The 22,010-nt window shown below is 46.2% G+C and overlaps 1 protein-coding gene across 3 annotated transcripts; it reads right to left on the bottom strand.

The window, feature by feature from the left end:
- On the bottom strand, positions 1-20,842 carry LOC115416197 (V-set domain-containing T-cell activation inhibitor 1-like). 3 transcript variants are annotated; one of them, XM_030129926.1, is made up of 5 exons: positions 20,649-20,842; positions 15,398-15,742; positions 10,328-10,444; positions 7,118-7,165; positions 1-272 (listed from the first exon to the last, which is right to left on the bottom strand). In XM_030129926.1, exons 1-4 carry the CDS (start codon positions 20,683-20,685, stop codon positions 7,140-7,142), a joined length of 525 nt encoding a protein of 174 aa, XP_029985786.1. In that variant the 5' UTR covers positions 20,686-20,842; the 3' UTR covers positions 1-272; positions 7,118-7,139. The 3 variants fall into 3 exon arrangements, with proteins under 3 accessions (XP_029985786.1, XP_029985785.1, XP_029985787.1); XM_030129925.1 differs by having other exon boundaries at positions 7,123-7,165; XM_030129927.1 differs by lacking the exon at positions 7,118-7,165.
- Between the last annotated feature and the right edge of the window lie 1,168 nt (positions 20,843-22,010).

The raw sequence follows: 22,010 nt of genomic DNA, 5'->3' as shown, positions 1-22,010 counted from the left end.
CCAAACCCAGACCAAACCCAAACCAAACCCATACCAAACCCAGACCAAACCCAGACCAAACCCAGACCAAACCCAAACCAAACCCAGACCAAACCCAAACCAAACCCAGACCAAACCCAGACCTTCAGTCTTCAGTGGATAAGGACAGAATATCAACATGTGAATCAGCTGACTGTGTGTGTGTGTGTGTGTGTGTGTGTGTGTGTGTGTGTGTGTGTGTGTGTTTGTCCTCAGGCATGCGTTGTCATGGAAACCTCCTGCTCCTCTTCATCCTACAGAACAAACACACAGTGGGTGGAGTCAGGTCATGTGATCACACAGTGGGTTGGTGTGACACTGGTTCTGCAGAGAACAGACTGGTTCTAAAGGGAGCAGACTGGTTCTAAAGAGAACAGACTGGTTCTACAGGGAACAGACTGGTTCTACACAGAACAGACTGGTTCTACAGGGAACAAACTGTTTCTACATGGAAAAAACTGGTTCTACAAAGAAAAGACTGGTTCTAAAGAGAACACACTGGTTCTACAAAGAACAGACTGGTTCTACACAGAACACACTGGTTCTACAGGGAGCAGATTGGTTCTAAAGAGAACAGACTGGTTCTAAGGGAACAGACTGGTTCTAAAGGGAACAGACTGGTTCTACACAGAACAGACTGGTTCTACAGGGAACAGACTGGTTCTGCAAAGAACAGACTGGTTCTACAGGGAACAGACTGGTTCTACACAGAACAGACTGGTTCTACAAAGAACAGACTGGTTCTACAGGGAACAGACTGGTTCTACATGGAAAAGATTGGTTCTACAGAGAACAGACTGGTTCTACACAGGACAGACTGGTTCTACACAGGACAGACTGGTTCTGCACAGAACAGACTGGTTCTACACAGAACAGACTGGTTCTACAAAGAACAGACTGGTTCTACAGGGAACAGACTGGTTCTACAGGGAACAGACTGGTTCTGCACAGAACAGACTGGTTCTGCACAGAAAAGACTGGTTCTACAAAGAACAGACTGGTTCTAAAGAGAACAGACTGGTTCTACAGGGAACATACTGGTTCTACACAGAACAGACTGGTTCTACACAGAACAGACTGGTTCTACAGGGAACATACTGGTTCTACAAAGATCACACTGGTTCTACACAGAAAAGACTGGTTCTGCAGAGAACAGACTGGTTCTACAGGGAGAAGACTGGTTCTACAGAGAACAGACTGGTTCTATAGGGAACAGACTGGTTCTGCACAGAACAGACTGGTTCTACACAGAACAGACTGGTTCGACAAAGAACAGACTGGTTCTACAGAGAACAGACTGGTTCTACAAAGAACAGACTGGTTCTACAAAGAACAGACTGGTTCTACAGGGAACAGACTGGTTCTACAAAGAACAGACTGGTTCTACAGGGAAAAGACTGGTTCTAAAAAGAACAGACTGGTTCTACAGAGAACAGACTGGTTCTGCACAGAACACACTGGTTCTACAGGGAACAGACTGGTTCTATAGGGAACAGACTGGTTCTGCAAAGAACAGACTGGTTCTACACAGAAAAGACTGGTTCTACAGGGAAAAGAGTGGTTCTACAGAGAACAGACTGGTTCTACACAGAACAGACTGGTTCTACAGGGAAAAGAGTGGTTCTACAGAGAACAGACTGGTTCTACAGGGAAAAGACTGGTTCTGCAGAGAACAGACTGCTTCTACAGGGAGCAGACTGGCTCTAAAGAGAACAGACTGGTTCTACAGGGAACAGACTGGTTCTAAAGGGAACAGACTGGTTCTACACAGAAAAGACTGGTTCTACAGGGAACAGACTGGTTCTACACAGAAAAGACTGGTTCTGCAAAGAACAGACTGGTTCTACACAGAACAGACTGGTTCTACAGGGAACAGACTGGTTCTACATGGAAAAGACTGGTTCTACAAAGAACAGACTGGTTCTACAGAGAACAGACTGGTTCTACAGGGAACAGACTGGTTCTACACAGAAAAGACTGGTTCTGCACAGAACAGACTGGTTCTACAAAGAACAGACTGGTTCTACAGAGAACACACTGGTTCTACAAAGAACAGACTGGTTCTACAGAGAACAGACTGGTTCTGCACAGAACAGACTGGTTCTAAAGGGAACAGACTGGTTCTACACAGAAAAGACTGGTTCTGCAAAGAACTGACTGGTTCTACAGGGAACAGACTGGTTCTACATGGAAAAGACTGGTTCTACAGGGAACAGACTGGTTCTGCACAGAACAGACTGGTTCTACACAGAACAGACTGGTTCTACAGGGAACAGAGTGGTTCTACAGAGAACAGACTGGTTCTACAGGGAACAGACTGGTTCTGCAGAGAACAGACTGGTTCTAAAGGGAGCAGACTGGTTCTAAAGAGAAAAGACTGGTTCTACAGGGAAAAGACTGGTTCTACACAGAAAAGACTGGTTCTGCAAAGAAAAGACTGGTTCTACACAGAACAGACTGGTTCTACAGGGAACAGACTGGTTCTACAGGGAACAGACTGGTTCTACAAAGAACAGACTGGTTCTACAAAGAACAGACTGGTTCTACAGGGAACAGACTGGTTCTACACGGAAAAGACTGGTTCTACAAAGAACAGACTGGTTCTAAAGAGAACAGACTGGTTCTAAACAGAACAGACTGGTTCTACAGAGAACAGACTGGTTCTACAATGAGCAGACTGGTTCTACAAAGAACAGACTGGTTCTACAGAGAACAGACTGGTTCTAAACAGAACAGACTGGTTCTAAAGGGAACATACTGGTTCTACACAGATCAGACTGGTTCTGCAGAGATCAGACTGGTTCTACAGGGAACAGACTGGTTCTACAGGGAACAGACTGGTTCTACACAGAAAAGACTGGTTCTGCAAAGAACAGACTAGTTCTACACAGAACAGACTGGTTCTACAGGGAACAGACTGGTTCTACACAGAACAGACTGGTTCTACAAAGAACAGACTGGTTCTACAGGGAACAGACTGGTTCTACAGGGAAAAGACTGGTTCTACAAAGAACAGACTGGTTCTACAGAGAACAGAATGGTTCTACACAGAACAGACTGGTTCTAATGGGAACAGACTGGTTCTATAGAGAACAGACTGGTTCTGCACAGAACAGACTGGTTCTACACAGAACAGACTGGTTCTGCACAGAACAGACTGGTTCTACAAAGAACAGACTGGTTCTACAGGGAACAGACTGGTTCTACAAAGAAAAGACTGGTTCTACAGGGAACAGAGTGGTTCTACACAGAACAGACTGGTTCTACAGGGAACAGACTGGTTCTGCAGAGAACAGACTGGTTCTACAGGGAGCAGACTGGTTCTAAAGGGAACAGACAGGTTCTACACAGAACAGACTGGTTCTACAAAGAAAAGACTGGTTCTGCAAAGAACAGACTGGTTCTACAAAGAACAGACTGGTTCTACAGGGAACAGACTGGTTCTACACAGAACAGACTGGTTCTACAAAGAACAGACTGGTTCTACAGGGAACAGACTGGTTCTACATGGAAAAGACTGGTTCTACAAAGAAAAGACTGGTTCTACACAGAACAGACTGGTTCTGCACAGAACAGACTGGTTCTACAGGGAACAGACTGGTTCTACAGAGAACAGACTGGTTGTACAGGGAAAAGACTGGTTCTACACAGAACAGACTGGTTCTGCACAGAACAGACTGGTTCTAATGAGAACACACTGGTTCCACAAAGAAGAGACTGGTTCTACAGAGAACAGACTGGTTCTGCACAGAACAGACTGGTTCTACAGGGAAAAGACTGGTTCTGCACAGAACAGACTGGTTCTGCACAGAACAGACTGGTTCTACACAGAACAGACTGGTTCTACAGGGAACAGACTGGTTCTACACAGAAAAGACTGGTTCTACAGGGAACAGAGTGGTTCTACAGGGAACAGACTGGTTCTGCAGAGAACAGACTGGTTCTAAAGGGAGCAGACTGGTTCTAAAGAGAACAGACTGGTTCTACAGGGAACAGACTGGTTCTAAAGGGAACAGACTGGTTCTACACAGAACAGACTGGTTCTACAGGGAAAAGACTGGTTCTACACAGAAAAGACTGGTTCTGCAAAGAACAGACTGGTTCTACACAGAACAGACTGGTTCTAAAGGGAACAGACTGGTTCTACACAGAACATACTGGTTCTACAAAGAACAGACTGGTTCTACAGGGAACAGACTGGTTCTACATGGAAAAGACTGGTTCTACAAAGAAAAGACTGGTTCTACACAGAATAGACTGGTTCTACACAGAACAGACTGGTTCTGCACAGAACAGGCTGGTTCTACAGGGAACAGACTGGTTCTACACAGAAGAGACTGGTTCTAAAGGGAACAGACTGGTTCTACAGGGAACAGACTGGTTCTACACAGAACAGACTGGTTGTACAGGGAGCAGACTGGTTCTACAGAGAACAGACTGGTTCTACAGGGAAATGACTGGTTCTAAAGGGAACAGACTGGTTCTACACAGAACAGACTGGTTCTACAGGGAACAGACTGGTTCTACACAGAAAAGACTGGTTCTGCAAAAAACAGACTGGTTCTACACAGAACAGACTGGTTCTACAGGGAACAGACTGGTTCTACAGGGAACAGACTGGTTCTACACAGAAGAGACTGGTTCTAAAGGGAAAAGACTGGTTCTACAGGGAACAGACTGGTTCTACACAGAACAGACTGGTTCTACAGGGAGCAGACTGGTTCTACAGAGAACAGACTGGTTCTACAGAGAACAGACTGGTTCTACAGGGAAATGACTGGTTCTAAAGGGAACAGACTGGTTCTACACAGAACAGACTGGTTCTACAGGGAACAGACTGGTTCTACACAGAACAGACTGGTTCTAAACTGAACACACTGGTTCTACACTGAACACACTGGTTCTACACAGAACAGACTGGTTCTACACAGAAAAGACTGGTTCTACAGGGAACAGACTGGTTCTAAAGGGAACAGACTGGTTCTACATAGAACAGACTGGTTCTACACAGAACACACTTGTTCTACATAGAACAGACTGGTTCTACACTGAACACACTGGTTCTACACTGAACACACTGGTTCTACACAGAAAAGACTGGTTCTGCAAAGAACAGACTGGTTCTACACAGAAAAGACTGGTTCTAAAGAGAAATGACTGGTTCTAAAGGGAACAGACTGGTTCAACAGGGAACAGACTGGTTCTAAAGGGAACAGACTGGTTCTACACAGAACAGACTGGTTCTAAAGGGAACAGACTGGTTTTACACAGAACAGACTGGTTCTACAGGGAACAGACTGGTTCTACACAGAACAGACTGGTTCTAAACTGAACACACTGGTTCTACACTGAACACACTGGTTCTACACAGAACAGACTGGTTCTACAGGGAAAAGACTGGTTCTAAAGGGAACAGACTGGTTCTACATAGAACAGACTGGTTCTACACAGAACACACTTGTTCTACACAGAACAGACTGGTTCTACACTTAACACACTGGTTCTACACTGAACACACTGGTTCTGCAAAGAACAGACTGGTTCTACAGGGAAAAGACTGGCTCTAAAGAGAAATGACTGGTTCTACAGGGAACAGACTGGTTCTGCAAAGAACAGACTGGTTCTAAACAGAACAGACTGGTTCTACAGGGAACAGACTGGTTCTACAGAGAACAGACTGGTTCTACAGGGAACAGACTGGTCCTACAAAGAACAGACTGGTTCTACACGGAACAGACTGGTTCTACAGAGAACAGACTGGTTCTACAGAGAACAGACTGGTTCTACACAGAACAGATTTGTTCTACACAGAACAGACTGGTTCTACAGAGAACAGACTGGTTCTACAGAGAACAGACTGGTTCTACACAGAACAGATTTGTTCTACACAGAACAGACTGGTTCTAAAGGGAACAGACTGGTTCTGCTCGGAACAGACTGGTTCTACAGAGAACAGACTGGTTCTACACAGAACACACTTGTTCTACATAGAACAGACTGGTTCTACACTGAACACACTGGTTCTACACTGAACACACTGGTTCTACACAGAAAAGACTGGTTCTGCAAAGAACAGACTGGTTCTACACAGAAAAGACTGGTTCTAAAGAGAAATGACTGGTTCTAAAGGGAACAGACTGGTTCAACAGGGAACAGACTGGTTCAACAGGGAACAGACTGGTTCTAAAGGGAACAGACTGGTTCTAAAGGGAACAGACTGGTTCTACACAGAACAGACTGGTTCTAAAGGGAACAGACTGGTTTTACACAGAACAGACTGGTTCTACAGGGAACAGACTGGTTCTACACAGAACAGACTGGTTCTAAACTGAACACACTGGTTCTACACTGAACACACTGGTTCTACACAGAACAGACTGGTTCTACACAGAACAGACTGGTTCTACAGGGAAAAGACTGGTTCTAAAGGGAATAGACTGGTTCTACATAGAACAGACTGGTTCTACACAGAACACACTTGTTCTACACAGAACAGACTGGTTCTACACTTAACACACTGGTTCTACACTGAACACACTGGTTCTGCAAAGAACAGACTGGTTCTACAGGGAAAAGACTGGCTCTAAAGAGAAATGACTGGTTCTACAGGGAACAGACTGGTTCTGCAAAGAACAGACTGGTTCTAAACAGAACAGACTGGTTCTACAGGGAACAGACTGGTTCTACAGAGAACAGACTGGTTCTACAGGGAACAGACTGGGCCTACAAAGAACAGACTGGTTCTACACGGAACAGACTGGTTCTACAGAGAACAGACTGGTTCTACAGAGAACAGACTGGTTCTACACAGAACAGATTTGTTCTACACAGAACAGACTGGTTCTACAGAGAACAGACTGGTTCTACATAGAACAGACTGGTTCTACACAGAACAGATTTGTTCTACACAGAACAGACTGGTTCTAAAGGGAACAGACTGGTTCTGCTCGGAACAGACTGGTTCTACAGAGAACAGACATGCTCAGTGCTACCTCCAGCTGATGGGGGGGGGGGGTACTGCCCCCCCCCATCAGACTCCTCACTGTCTACTCTGATGTCTGTGAACACCTCCCACCACCCAGACTGAACAGGAAATGACCTCACACATGAGTCAGCTGATGTCATATGTTTCCACCCCGTGTAGATCCTGAAATCCAATCAGAGAACAGAAGAGACACAGATTCAACTGTTGAATACACTGTACATCTGCACCTTTAACTGTTGAATACACTGAACATCTGCACCTTTAACTGTTGAATACACTGTACATCTGCACCTTTAACTGTTGAATACACTGTACATCTGCACCTTTAACTGTTGAATACACTGAACATCTGCACCTTTAACTGTTGAATACACTGAACATCTGCACCTTTAACTGTTGAATACACTGTACATCTGCACCTTTAACTGTTGAATACACTGAACATCTGCACCTTTAACTGTTGAATACACTGAACATCTGCACCTTTAACTGTTGAATACACTGAACATCTGCACCTTTAACTGTTGAATACACTGAACATCTGCACCTTTAACTGCTGAAGACACTGTACATCTGCACCTTTAACTGTTGAATACATTGTACATCTGCACCTTTAACTGTTGAATACACTGTACATCTGCACCTTTAACTGTTGAATACACTGAACATCTGCACCTTTAACTGTTGAATACACTGTACATCTGCACCTTTAACTGCTGAAGACACTGTACATCTGCAACTTTAACTGTTGAATACACTGTACATCTGCACCTTTAACTGTTGAATACACTGTACATCTGCACCTTTAACTGTTGAATACACTGAACATCTGCACCTTTAACTGTTGAATACACTGAACATCTGCACCTTTAACTGTTGAATACACTGAACATCTGCACCTTTAACTGTTGAATACACTGAACATCTGCACCTTTAACTGTTGAATACACTGAACATCTGCACCTTTAACTGTTGAATACACTGAACATCTGCACCTTTAACTGCTGAAGACACTGTACATCTGCACCTTTAACTGTTGAATACACTGTACATCTGCACCTTTAACTGTTGAATACACTGAACATCTGCACCTTTAACTGTTGAATACACTGAACATCTGCACCTTTAACTGTTGAACACACTGAACATCTGCACCTTTAACTGTTGAATACACTGAACATCTGCACCTTTAACTGCTGAAGACACTGTACATCTGCACCTTTAACTGTTGAATACATTGTACATCTGCACCTTTAACTGTTGAATACACTGTACATCTGCACCTTTAACTGTTGAATACACTGTACATCTGCACCTTTAACTGCTGAAGACACTGTACATCTGCACCTTTAACTGTTGAATACACTGTACATCTGCACCTTTAACTGTTGAATACACTGAACATCTGCACCTTTAACTGTTGAATACACTGTACATCTGCACCTTTAACTGTTGAATACACTGTACATCTGCACCTTTAACTGTTGAATACACTGAACATCTTCACCTTTAACTGTTGAATACACTGTACATCTGCACCTTTAACTGTTGAATACACTGTACATCTGCACCTTTAACTGTTGAAGACACTGAACATCTGCACCTTTAACTGTTGAATACACTGAACATCTGCACCTTTAACTCTTGAATACACTGTACATCTGCACTTTTAACTGTTGAATACACTGTACATCTGCACCTTTAACTGTTGAATACACTGAACATCTGCACCTTTAACTGTTGAATACACTGAACATCTGCACCTTTAACTGTTGAATACACTGTACATCTGCACCTTTAACTGTTGAATACACTGAACATCTGCACCTTGAACTCTTGAATACACTGAACATCTGCACCTTTAACCGTTGAATACATTGTACATCTGCACCTTTAACTGTTGAATACACTGAACATCTGCACCTTGAACTCTTGAATACACTGAACATCTGCACCTTTAACCGTTGAATACATTGTACATCTGCACCTTTAACTGTTGAATACACTGAACATCTGCACCTTTAACTGTTGAACACACTGTACATCTGCACCTTTAACTGTTGAACACACTGAACATCTGCACCTTTAACTGTTGAATACAGTGTACATCTGCACCTTTAACTGTTGAGTACACTGAACATCTGCACCTTTAACTGTTGAATACACTGAACATCTGCACCTTTAACTGTTGAATACACTGTACATCTGCACCTTTAACTGTTGAATACACTGTACATCTGCACCTTTAACTGTTGAATACACTGAACATCTGCACCTTTAACTGTTGAATACACTGAACATCTGCACCTTTAACTGTTGAATACACTGAACATCTGCACCTTTAACTGTTGAATACACTGTACATCTGCACCTTTAACCGTTGAATACATTGTACATCTGCACCTTTAACCGTTGAATACACTGAACATCTGCACCTTTCACTGTTGAATACATTGTACATCTGCACCTTTAACTGTTGAATACACTGAACATCTGCACCTTTAACTGTTGAACACACTGTACATCTGCACCTTTAACTGTTGAATACACTGTACATCTGCACCTTTAACTGTTGAGTACACTGAACATCTGCACCTTTAACTGTTGAATACACTGAACATCTGCACCTTTAACTGTTGAATACACTGTACATCTGCACCTTTAACTGTTGAATACACTGAACAGCTGCACCTTTAACTGTTGAATACACTGTACATCTGCACCTTTAACTGTTGAATACACTGTACATCTGCACCTTTAACTGTTGAATACACTGAACATCTGCACCTTTAACTGTTGAATACACTGAACATCTTCACCTTTAACTGTTGAATACACTGAACATCTGCACCTTTAACTGTTGAATACACTGTACATCTGCACCTTTAACTGTTGAATACACTGAACATCTGCACCTTTAACTGTTGAATACACTGAACATCTGCACCTTTAACTGTTGAATACACTGTACATCTGCACCTTTAACTGTTGAATACACTGAACATCTGCACCTTTAACTGCGGATGACACATGATTAGGACGTCGTCAACAGTTCATTACGTCCACCTGATCATTACCTTTTTATTATCTGTTTATTATCTGTTCATTATTTGTTTATTATCTGTTTATTATCTGTTCATTATTTGTTTATTATCTGTTTATTATCTGTTCATTATTTGTTTATTATCTGTTTATTATCCAGAACATAAAGGTCATTTTTTATTGACAACCAAAATAAAAATCTAATTTTGGGAGAAAAAAAAAGTTTTCTTTACAAACAGAACAGGAAGTGAAACTGTGTGTGTGTGTGTGTGTGTGTGTTACCTTTTGTGTATTTTTTGTACAGCAGGTATCCACTTCCTCCAATGAAGCCGATGCCCGTGAACACGCCCACTACGATGACAGCGTCCCTCAGATCAGACAGACGTCTGGAGATTGCATCTGGAAAACACAAGAACACATGAGTTGTGGACCAGAACCAGACCAGAACCAGGACCAGAACCAGAACCAACAGAACCATCTGAAAACACAAGAACACATGAGCTGTGGACCAGAACCAGACCAGAACTAGGACCAGAACCAGAACCAGAACCAACAGAACCATCTGAAAACACAAGAACACATGAGCTGTGGACCAGAACCAGACCAGAACTAGGACCAGAACCAGAACCAACAGAACGATCTGGAAAACACAAGAACACATGAGCTGTGGACCAGAACCAGACCACAACTAGGACCAGAACCAGAACCAACAGAACCAGTAGAACCAGGGTTTATGGGTTATGGTTCAGAGGCTCTGGGTTCTGGTTCTACACTCACTGTCCTTTAAATGGACCCTCAGCTCCACCTCCTGGTCAGGTCAGGGTTAAGGGGTTCTGGTTCTGGATCAGACCATTCACTGTCCTTTAAAGGCGTCCATACTCTGGTGCTTCTCTTTGTGGGTGGGTCCAGATGTTCCTCTAACGGTGTGTGCTGTTTGGTGCAGTGGACATGAACACCACCTCCTATCGTGTGTTCACCAGGAAAACGCAGCTGTTTGAAGTCCTGCTGCTCCTCCTGAGGATATCCACTGTCACAGCACTGCCACGAGCCCATGAGCCTCAGATTCTTGCTTTACTATTCACCCGCTGTCCCCTTTCCCCACTCCCCTCTGGGGGAGTGGCTACTTTTTCAGCCGTAGCCACTGGGAGCCAATGACGACAGGATCTGCGCTGACCCCTCTGTGTCCTGTCCTGAGCCCCTCCCCCACCTGTCTGGATGGACGTCCTGGGCCTCACCGCTGTGGATGGACCTCCTCGCTCCTGCCTGTCTCATCCAGTGGACGGACCCCCATGTGTCCACCTACTGCATCCTTCAGACTAGAACTCCATCTGCAAAGGACGTCCATCAGTCCTGGTGCATCTCCAGCCTGTCCGTCCATGGGAGTGGATCTGTCCTTCACTGAGGTTCTCCCCCAGGTTTCTCCCTTTTCCCACTGGGTTTGAGTTTTTCCTTTCTGAGAAGGAGGGTCTAAGGACGGGGGATGTCCTGGACATGACTCATGTTCTGCTGTTTATTAGACTGTTGTTTACATCCAGCTGACTCTGTAAAGCCCTTTGACATAACCTGGCTGTGATACTGGGCTGTACAAATAAAACTGAACTGAACTGAAAACATTCTCACACTGTGCATGCACCAACACAATAATATCCAGCTACTATAAGCTAATGCTAAGCTAATACTCAGCTAATGCTAAGCTAACAGTAGCTGGCTGTTGTCCTAGTGCAGTTTATCTGTTGCATCTTCCCTCTGGTTCCCTTTGCTGTAGGACTGACAGCCCATACTGTCCACATCTGGACAAACACCTCCTCCACAAACACCTGCTCGTCTGTTCTTCTGTTTTCATTCCTCACAGATAATGGCACATGTTACCACAGCAGCTCCATGGGTTTGGTTTAGCACTACCATCTGGTGACTCACACCAACACACAGTCGTCTGTGCACTTTGGATTCCTTGGTATTTGAACGTTGGATTTCCGGGTCCAACAGTTGAACGTGTGGTGCATCCTCTGGTGTATGGTCCTACAGTGTGGTTTGTCCTCTGGCGTATGGTCCTACAGTGTGGTGCGTCCTCTGGCGTATGGTCCTACAGTGTGGTGCGTCCTCTGGCGTATGGTCCTACAGTGTGGTGCGTCCTCTGGCGTATGGTCCTACAGTGTGGTGCGTCCTCTGGCGTATGGTCCTACAGTGTGGTGCGTCCTCTGGTGTACGGTCCTACAGTGTGGTTTGTCCTCTGGTGTACGGTCCTACAGTGTGGTGCGTCCTCTGGTGTACGGTCCTACAGTGTGGTTCGTCCTCTGGTGTACGGTCCTACAGTGTGGTTTGTCCTCTGGCGTATGGTCCTACAGTGTGGTGCGTCCTCTGGCGTATGGTCCTACAGTGTGGTTCGTCCACTGGCGTAGGGTCCTACAGTGTGGTGCGTCCTCTGGCATAGGGTCCTACAGTGTGGTGCGTCCTCTGGCGTAGGGTCCTACAGTGTGGTGCGTCCACTGGCGTAGGGTCCTACAGTGTGGTGCGTCCTCTGGCATAGGGTCCTACAGTGTGGTGCGTCCTCTGGCGTATGGTCCTACAGTGTGGTTCGTCCTCTGGCGTATGGTCCTACAGTGTGGTGCGTCCTCTGGCGTATGGTCCTACAGTGTGGTGCGTCCTCTGGCGTATGGCCCTACAGTGTGGTTCGTCCTCTGGCGTATGGTCCTACAGTGTGGTGCGTCCTCTGGCGTATGGTCCTACAGTGTGGTTTGTTCTCTGGCGTATGGTCCTACAGTGTGGTGCGTCCTCTGGCGTATGGTCCTACAGTGGGGTGCGTCCTCTGGCGTATGGTCCTACAGTGTGGTTTGTTCTCTGGCGTATGGTCCTACAGTGTGGTTTGTCCTCTGGTGTATGGTCCTACAGTGTGGTGCGTCCTCTGGCGTACGGTCCTACAGTGTGGTTTGTCCTCTGGCGTATGGTCCTACAGTGTGATGCGTCCTCTGGTGTACGGTCCTACAGTGTGGTTCGTCCTCTGGTGTACGGTCCTACAGTGTGGTTTGTCCTCTGGCGTACGGTCCTACAGTGTGGTGCGTCCTCTGGCGTACGGTCCTACAGTGTGGTGCGTCCTCTGGCGTACGGTCCTACAGTGTGGTGCCTCCTCTGGCGTACGGTCCTACAGTGTGGTGCGTCCTCTGGCGTATGGTCCTACAGTGTGGTGCGTCCTCTGGCGTATGGTCCTACAGTGTGGTGCGTCCTCTGGCGTATGGTCCTACAGTGTGGTTCGTCCTCTGGCGTATGGTCCTACAGTGTGGTTCGTCCACTGGCGTAGGGTCCTACAGTGTGGTGCGTCCTCTGGCGTAGGGTCCTACAGTGTGGTGCGTCCTCTGGCGTATGGTCCTACAGTGTGGTTCGTCCTCTGGCGTATGGTCCTACAGTGTGGTGCGTCCTCTGGCGTATGGTCCTACAGTGTGGTTCGTCCTCTGGCGTATGGTCCTACAGTGTGGTGCGTCCTCTGGCGTATGGTCCTACAGTGTGGTGCGTCCTCTGGCGTACGGTCCTACAGTGTGGTGCGTCCTCTGGCGTACGGTCCTACAGTGTGGTGCCTCCTCTGGCGTACGGTCCTACAGTGTGGTTTGTCCTCTGGCGTACGGTCCTACAGTGTGGTGCGTCCTCTGGCGTACGGTCCTACAGTGTGGTTTGTCCTCTGGCGTACGGTCCTACAGTGTGGTGCGTCCTCTGGCGTACGGTCCTACAGTGTGGTTCGTCCTCTGGCGTATGGTCCTACAGTGTGGTGCGTCCTCTGGCGTATGGTCCTACAGTGTGGTTCGTCCACTGGCGTAGGGTCCTACAGTGTGGTGCGTCCTCTGGCATAGGGTCCTACAGTGTGGTGCGTCCTCTGGCGTATGGTCCTACAGTGTGGTTCGTCCTCTGGCGTATGGTCCTACAGTGTGGTGCGTCCTCTGGCGTATGGTCCTACAGTGTGGTGCGTCCTCTGGCGTATGGTCCTACAGTGTGGTGCGTCCTCTGGCGTATGGTCCTACAGTGTGGTGCGTCCTCTGGTGTATGGTCCTACAGTGTGGTTCGTCCTCTGGCGTATGGTCCTACAGTGTGGTTCGTCCACTGGCGTAGGGTCCTACAGTGTGGTGCGTCCTCTGGCGTAGGGTCCTACAGTGTGGTGCGTCCTCTGGCGTATGGTCCTACAGTGTGGTTCGTCCTCTGGCGTATGGTCCTACAGTGTGGTGCGTCCTCTGGCGTATGGTCCTACAGTGTGGTGCGTCCTCTGGCGTATGGTCCTACAGTGTGGTTCGTCCTCTGGCGTATGGTCCTACAGTGTGGTGCGTCCTCTGGCGTATGGTTCTACAGTGTGGTGCGTCCTCTGGCGTATGGTCCTACAGTGTGATGCGTCCTCTGGTGTACGGTCCTACAGTGTGGTGCGTCCTCTGGCGTATGGTCCTACAGTGTGGTTCGTCCACTGGCGTATGGTCCTACAGTGTGGTTCGTCCACTGGCGTAGGGTCCTACAGTGTGGTGCGTCCTCTGGCGTATGGTCCTACAGTGTGGTTCGTCCTCTGGTGTATGGTCCTACAGTGTGGTGCGTCCTCTGGCGTATGGTCCTACAGTGTGATGCGTCCTCTGGTGTATGGTCCTACAGTGTGGTTCGTCCTCTGGCGTATGGTCCTACAGTGTGGTGCGTCCTCTGGTGTATGGTTCTACAGTGTGGTGCGTCCTCTGGTGTATGGTCCTACAGTGTGATGCGTCCTCTGGTGTACGGTCCTACAGTGTGGTTTGTCCTCTGGTGTACGGTCCTACAGTGTGGTGCGTCCTCTGGCGCACGGTCCTACAGTGTGGTTCGTCCTCTGGTGTATGGTCCTACAGTGTGATGCGTCCTCTGGCGTACGGTCCTACAGTGTGGTTTGTTCTCTGGCATATGGTCCCACAGTGTGGTGCGTCCTCTGGTGTATGGTCCTACAGTGTGGTTTGTCCTCTGGCGTATGGTCCTACAGTGTGGTGCATCCTCTGGTGTATGGTCCTACAGTGTGGTTCGTCCTCTGGTGTATGGTCCTACAGTGTGGTTCGTCCTCTGGTGTACGGTCCTACAGTGTGAGAACATGAACTCTGAGTCTGACTTTACCACAGATTCACACAGTTTAAGTTGGAGCTGTTTGAAACCATCGAAAGAATCGTACAGTGAATGAAGACATTTAGTGGAACCACAGCTCCACCTCCTGGTCTGGTTATGGTTAGGATTCTGGTTCTAGTTCTAGTTCTAGTTCTGGTTGTGGTTCTGTTTGGACCACTCACCGTCCTTCAGGTGGACCTTCAGCTCCACCTCCTGGTCTGGTTAGGGTTAGGGGGTTCTGGTTCTGGTTCTGTTTGGACCACTCACCGTCCTTCAGGTGGACCTTCAGCTCCACCTCCTGGTCTGGTAGTTTGCTTCCGTCCGTCACAGAGCAGATGTAGACTCCTTTGTCAAAGATGGTGGTGTCGTTCAGGGTCAGGCTCAGGTCTCTGCTCTTGTAGGCGTCGGCCTTCATGGCGGTGCGGCGTTGGTACAGCCTGTCCTGTTCGGACGGCTGGTCGCGGTCGCTGCGGCGGATGTGGACGGTGAGGGGGGGCGTGTCCCGGAGCCACTCCACCACGGCGCCGTCAGAGAGAGGCTTCGAAGAAGAACAGGGGAGGAGGGCCGACCCCCCCTCAGATACCTGCACCAGCACTGAGGCATGATGGGAAACTGAGGAAACACAGGACAAACACTGAGGCATGATGGGAAACTGAGGAAACACAGGAAAAACACTGAGGCATGATGGGAAACTGAGGAGAAACAGGACAAAGACTGAGGAATGATGGGAAACTGAGGAGAAACAGGAAAAACACTGAGGCATGATGGGAAACTGAGGAGAAACAGGACAAAGACTGAGGCATGATGGGAAACTGAGGAGAAACAGGACAAAGACTGAGGCATGATGGGAAACTGAGGAGAAACAGGACAAAGACTGAGGCATGATGGGAAACTGAGGAGAAACAGGAAAAACACTGAGGCATGATGGGAAACTGAGGAAACACAGGACAAACACTGAGGCATGATGGGAAACTGAGGAGAAACAGGACAAAGACTGAGGCATGATGGGAAACTGAGGAGAAACAGGAAAAACACTGAGGCATGATGGGAAACTGAGGAGACAGACTAAACTAACCAGTCACCATTAAGTACACTAATCAGTGACCACTAACTAAACTATGGACCATCTGAACCCTCTGGACCATCTGGACCATCTGAACCTGGACTACCTGAACCCTCTGGACCATCTGAACCCTCTGGACCATCTGAACCTGGTCCACCTGAACCCTCTGGACCATCTGAACCTGGACTACCTGAACCCTCTGGACCATCTGAACCCTCTGGACCATCTGAACCTGGTCCACCTGAACCCTGCTGTCTTATGGGGGCTCCTGTAGACCAGGTCTGTCAGACTCATGTCAGATCAGTTCCATACTCAGTCTAATGTGGTCTGTAGTGGACCGGACCGGTCCAGTCCAATAGAAATAACAGGATCACAACGTTTGAGTGAACAAAGTAAACTCCATAATGAAAAAGTTCACATTTACGAACTGTACTTGAACACAACATGAACAGGCTAGAATTCTACAGTGAACTGAGTGTGACGTGAACGATGTTCTGCCTCCGTTTATCATGTACTCCTGTTCACAGTGGATCTACAAACAAACATTTAAGAACAGACAACATGAGTTAAATTCCAGACTTCTGTTCACATGTCCCAGAAATTCACGTTTTGTTCAAGGCTCGTCTGTAAATGTAAACACTTTGGTTTAATTTGACTGTTTTCACTTAAACACAAAGTCCAGTTCTGATGATTTATACGTTATTACTGGAGTCTGTTCCTGGTTCTGGTCCACTTTAGACTGACAGGACCTGAAAGGACTGGAACACATGTGAGCGGTCTGCTCTGTACTTCTGTATCTGACACATTCACCCCAGGGTCCACACTGGACCCTTTAGTGGGTCAGACTGGACCCTTTAGTGGACCAGACTGGACCCTTTAGTGGTCAGACTGGACCCTTTAGTGGGTCAGACTGGACCCTTTAGTGGGTCAGACTGGACCCTTTAGTGGACCAGACTGGACCCTTTAGTGGGTCAGACTGGACCCTTTAGTGGTCAGACTGGACCCTTTAGTGGACCAGACTGGACCCTTTAGTGGACCAGACTGGACCCTTTAGTGGTCAGACTGGACCCTTTAGTGGACCACACTGGACCCTTTACTGGACCACACTGGACCCTTTACTGGACCACACTGGACCCTTTAGTGGGTCAGACTGGACCCTTTAGTGGGTCAGACTGGACCCTTTACTGGACCACACTGGACCCTTTAGTGGGTCAGACTGGACCCTTTAGTGGGTCAGACTGGACCCTTTACTGGACCACACTGGACCCTTTAGTGGGTCAGACTGGACCCTTTAGTGGGTCAGACTGGACCCTTTAGTGGACCAGACTGGACCCTTTAGTGGGTCAGACTGGACCCTTTAGTGGTCAGACTGGACCCTTTAGTGGACCAGACTGGACCCTTTAGTGGACCAGACTGGACCCTTAGTGGTCAGACTGGACCCTTTAGTGGACCACACTGGACCCTTTACTGGACCACACTGGACCCTTTACTGGACCACACTGGACCCTTTAGTGGGTCAGACTGGACCCTTTAGTGGACCAGACTGGACCCTTTAGTGGTCAGACTGGACCCTTTAGTGGGTCAGACTGGACCCTTTAGTGGGTCAGACTGGACCCTTTAGTGGACCAGACTGGACCCTTTAGTGGACCAGACTGGACCCTTTAGTGGACCAGACTGGACCCTTTAGTGGGTCAGACTGGACCCTTTAGTGGTCAGACTGGACCCTTTAGTGGACCAGACTGGACCCTTTAGTGGGTCAGACTGGACCCTTTAGTGGTCAGACTGGACCCTTTAGTGGACCAGACTGGACCCTTTAGTGGTCAGACTGGACCCTTTAGTGGACCACACTGGACCCTTTACTGGACCACACTGGACCCTTTACTGGACCACACTGGACCCTTTAGTGGGTCAGACTGGACCCTTTACTGGACCAGACTGGACCCTTTAGTGGACCACACTGGACCCTTTAGTGGGTCAGACTGGACCCTTTACTGGACCAGACTGGACCCTTTAGTGGGTCAGACTGGACCCTTTACTGGACCAGACTGGACCCTTTAGTGGTCAGACTGGACCCTTTAGTGGGTCAGACTGGACCCTTTAGTGGTCAGACTGGACCCTTTGGTGGACCAGACTGGACCCTTTAGTGGGTCAGACTGGACCCTTTAGTGGACCAGACTGGACCCTTTAGTGGGTCAGACTGGACCCTTTAGTGGACCAAACTGGACCCTTTAGTGGTCAGACTGGACCCTTTAGTGGACCAGACTGGACCCTTTGGTGGACCAGACTGGACCCTTTAGTGGACCAGACTGGACCCTTTAGTGGGTCAGACTGGACCCTTTACTGGACCAGACTGGACCCTTTAGTGGACCACACTGGACCCTTTAGTGGGTCAGACTGGACCCTTTACTGGACCAGACTGGACCCTTTAGTGGGTCAGACTGGACCCTTTACTGGACCAGACTGGACCCTTTAGTGGTCAGACTGGACCCTTTAGTGGGTCAGACTGGACCCTTTAGTGGTCAGACTGGACCCTTTGGTGGACCAGACTGGACCCTTTAGTGGGTCAGACTGGACCCTTTAGTGGACCAGACTTGACCCTTTAGTGGAAAAGACTGGACCCTTTGGTGGTCAGACTGGACCCTTTGGTGGACCAGACTGGACCCTTTGGTGGTCCAGACCCGGGTCCAGACCTCCTGTTTCCCAGCTGTAGACTCCAGGACCTTTGAACTCATGTGTCTTAAATGCTGCTCTGCTGCTGCTTTGGTGACGGTTCTGTTCTGTTTCCATTACAGCTTTTGTGAGTGTTCTTTGTCCTTTTGTTTTTACTTTATAGTTTTGTTGACTGTTTTTTTTATCTCTTTTCTGACCGTTTTGTTGTTTGTTTTCTCTCTTCACAGACTGTTTTTATTCTTTTCTCTCTTCGCAGGCTGTTTTTTTTTTTTTCTCTCTTCGCAGACTGTTTTTATTCTTTTCTCTCTTCGCAGACTGTTTTTATTCTTCTCTCTCTTCGCAGGCTGTTTTTTCTTTTTCTCTCTTCGCAGACTGTTTTTCTTTTTTATCTCTTCGCAGACTGTTTTTATTCTTCTCTCTCTTCGCAGACTGTTTTTATTCTTATCTCTCTTCGCAGACTGTTTTTTCTTTTCTCTCTCTTCGCAGACTGTTTTTATTCTTTTATCTCTTCGCAGACTGTTTTTTCTTTATCTCTCTCTTCGCAGACTGTTTTTATTCTTCTCTCTCTTCGCAGACTGTTTTTATTCTTCTCTCTCTTCGCAGACTGTTTTTATTCTTCTCTCTCTTCGCAGACTGTTTTTATTCTTCTCTCTCTTCGCAGACTGTTTTTATTCTTCTCTCTCTTCGCAGACTGTTTTTTCTTTTCTCTCTCTTCGCAGACTGTTTTTATTCTTCTCTCTTCGCAGACTGTTTTTTCTTTTCTCTCTCTTCGCAGACTGTTTTTATTCTTTTATCTCTTCGCAGACTGTTTTTTCTTTATCTCTCTCTTCGCAGACTGTTTTTATTCTTCTCTCTCTTCGCAGACTGTTTTTATTCTTCTCTCTCTTCGCAGACTGTTTTTATTCTTCTCTCTCTTCGCAGACTGTTTTTATTCTTCTCTCTCTTCGCAGACTGTTTTTATTCTTCTCTCTCTTCGCAGACTGTTTTTTCTTTTCTCTCTCTTCGCAGACTGTTTTTATTCTTCTCTCTTCGCAGACTGTTTTTTCTTTATCTCTCTCTTCGCAGACTGTTTTTATTCTTTTCTCTCTTCGCAGACTGTTTTTATTCTTATCTCTCTTCGCAGACTGTTTTTTCTTTTCTCTCTCTTCGCAGACTGTTTTTATTCTTCTCTCTTCGCAGACTGTTTTTTCTTTATCTCTCTCTTCGCAGACTGTTTTTATTCTTCTCTCTCTTCGCAGACTGTTTTTATTCTTATCTCTCTTCGCAGACTGTTTTTATTCTTCTCTCTTTGCAGACTGTTTTTTCTTTTCTCTCTCTTCGCAGACTGTTTTTATTCTTCTCTCTTCGCAGACTGTTTTTTCTTTATCTCTCTCTTCGCAGACTGTTTTTATTCTTTTCTCTCTTCGCAGACTGTTTTTATTCTTATCTCTTTGCAGACTGTTTTTCTTTTTTATCTCTTCGCAGACTGTTTTTTTCTTTTATCTCTTCGCAGACTGTTTTTGCTTTTATCTCTTCGCAGACTGTTTTTTTCTTTTATCTCTTCACAGACTGTTTTTCTTTTATCTCTTCACAGACTGTTTTTTTCTTTTTCTCTCCAGGACCGTTCCCGCCCAACGGCAGTACCAAACTACGGCCAACTTTACGGCAGTCTGTTTTACGGTGGACCCGGTAGTCCCGGTAGTCCCGGAGACCCGGTCCAGATTGAACCCTGATCGGGTTTGGTTTCTGAAGACACATTAGACCAGGACCCGGGTCCGGGTCCTGGTCCTGGTCTGGTGTTCTTACCGTGTATCAGAGTCAGGACAAACACGAAGGTCTTCATGATGTTTTTAAACAGAACCGGGTCTGGATGGGTCCGGGTCTAAGGCGGGTCTGGGTCTGCTCACTCTTCTCCTTCTTCTGTTTCTTCTTCTTTTTCTTCTTCCTCTTCTTCTTCTTGCCGTAAACTCAAGTAAGTTTCGATTTGAGCGGAAGTGGGAGGGGTAACTTCCGCTCCGTTCTTTTTTTTTTTTTTTTTGCAACAAGTACAAAAAAAAAAAAAAAAAAAAAGTGACATACTCATTTCTGTCCATATGTGCAAATACAGCAAAAGAGAATCACACCTCCAACATGTTCTATGAGTCAGAAAACATCTGAAAGCATAAGGTCAAAATAAAAGAACTAAGACTGTACAAAATAAAAGTTAGATAAAAACAAACCAAAGCTACAGGAGCTGACCACAGCTGAAGGTTTTCTGAATGTCAACAGTTTCTCAGCTCAGACATTATTCATTATTTTCAAACACTTTTTAAACAAAAGGAGTTTGTTTTGAAGTGCAGACCATGAGGGGGAAGTTTTAACACATCTGTATTTATGTGTGGAATATTCTGTTCCTTTAATTATGTTCTTCATGAAAAACTGCTCTGTTTTATTTTGGAGGGTTACACCCGTCTGAATGTCATTAGAACAGAAGAAGTCCACTTCCACAGAACCAGAGGACAGACAATCAGGAACACATCTCCGTATATTTTGGACAATTTCACAAGCAGAAAATAAATGTTCTGTCATTTCTACATTTTTACACATTTGACCATTTTCTACTTCAAATTTGAATCTTTTTTGAATGAATTCATTTGATGGATATATGTTATTAACAGTTTTTAAATGTATCTCCTTATATTTTGGAGGAAGTGGAAATTTGAAACATTTTGTTCTTATTATTGATCTCAGATTTGCTGTAACTTTGGAGGAAGAGTGTGCTCCTAGTTTTTCTGGGTCTATGGAGTCAACACGGTGTTCTCTAATAAATGTATGATTACATTTGTTATTCCACAAATCTACACACCTGATTTTAATTTTGGGCGATCTGGGGGTTGTTATGGTGGACAAACTATTCTTCACTGGCTGAATAAGGACACTGGAGATGTTCTGAACGACCTTTTTAGAATCTGCCATGGAGCATTCAACATTATACTTATTAAGAAACTCTTTCAGTTCAAAACAATGACCATAATTGTCCATTAAATGTACAATAGAGCATATATTTTTCTCCATCCAGTTTTCCATAAAAACAGACTTCCTCCTCCTCAGTATGACTGTTATTCCATAAAGGAACATTCTGAGGACTGAAACTGTGTTTGACGACCGTTTTCCATTGGAACTAAACCT

Source organism: Sphaeramia orbicularis, unplaced genomic scaffold (genome assembly GCF_902148855.1).
Source record: "Sphaeramia orbicularis unplaced genomic scaffold, fSphaOr1.1, whole genome shotgun sequence".
In the NCBI taxonomy this organism is placed as follows: domain Eukaryota; kingdom Metazoa; phylum Chordata; class Actinopteri; order Kurtiformes; family Apogonidae; genus Sphaeramia; species Sphaeramia orbicularis.
The sequence above is the reverse complement of the archived record's forward strand: the minus strand, read 5'-3'. Positions and strand labels throughout refer to the sequence as shown.

What these genes read in the sequence shown, in the direction of transcription:
- LOC115416197 (XM_030129926.1), bottom strand. Translation starts at nt 20,685, where the DNA reads ATGAAGACCTTCGTGTTTGTCCTGACTCTGATACACG. An exon ending in TGTCCTGACTCTGATACACG is followed by an intron (nt 15,743 to 20,648) that starts GTAAGAACACCA and finishes GTGTTTCCTCAG; the next exon opens with TTTCCCATCATGCCTCAGTG. An exon ending in GTACAAAAAATACACAAAAG is followed by an intron (nt 7,166 to 10,327) that starts GTAACACACACA and finishes ATTGGATTTCAG; the next exon opens with GATCTACACGGGGTGGAAAC.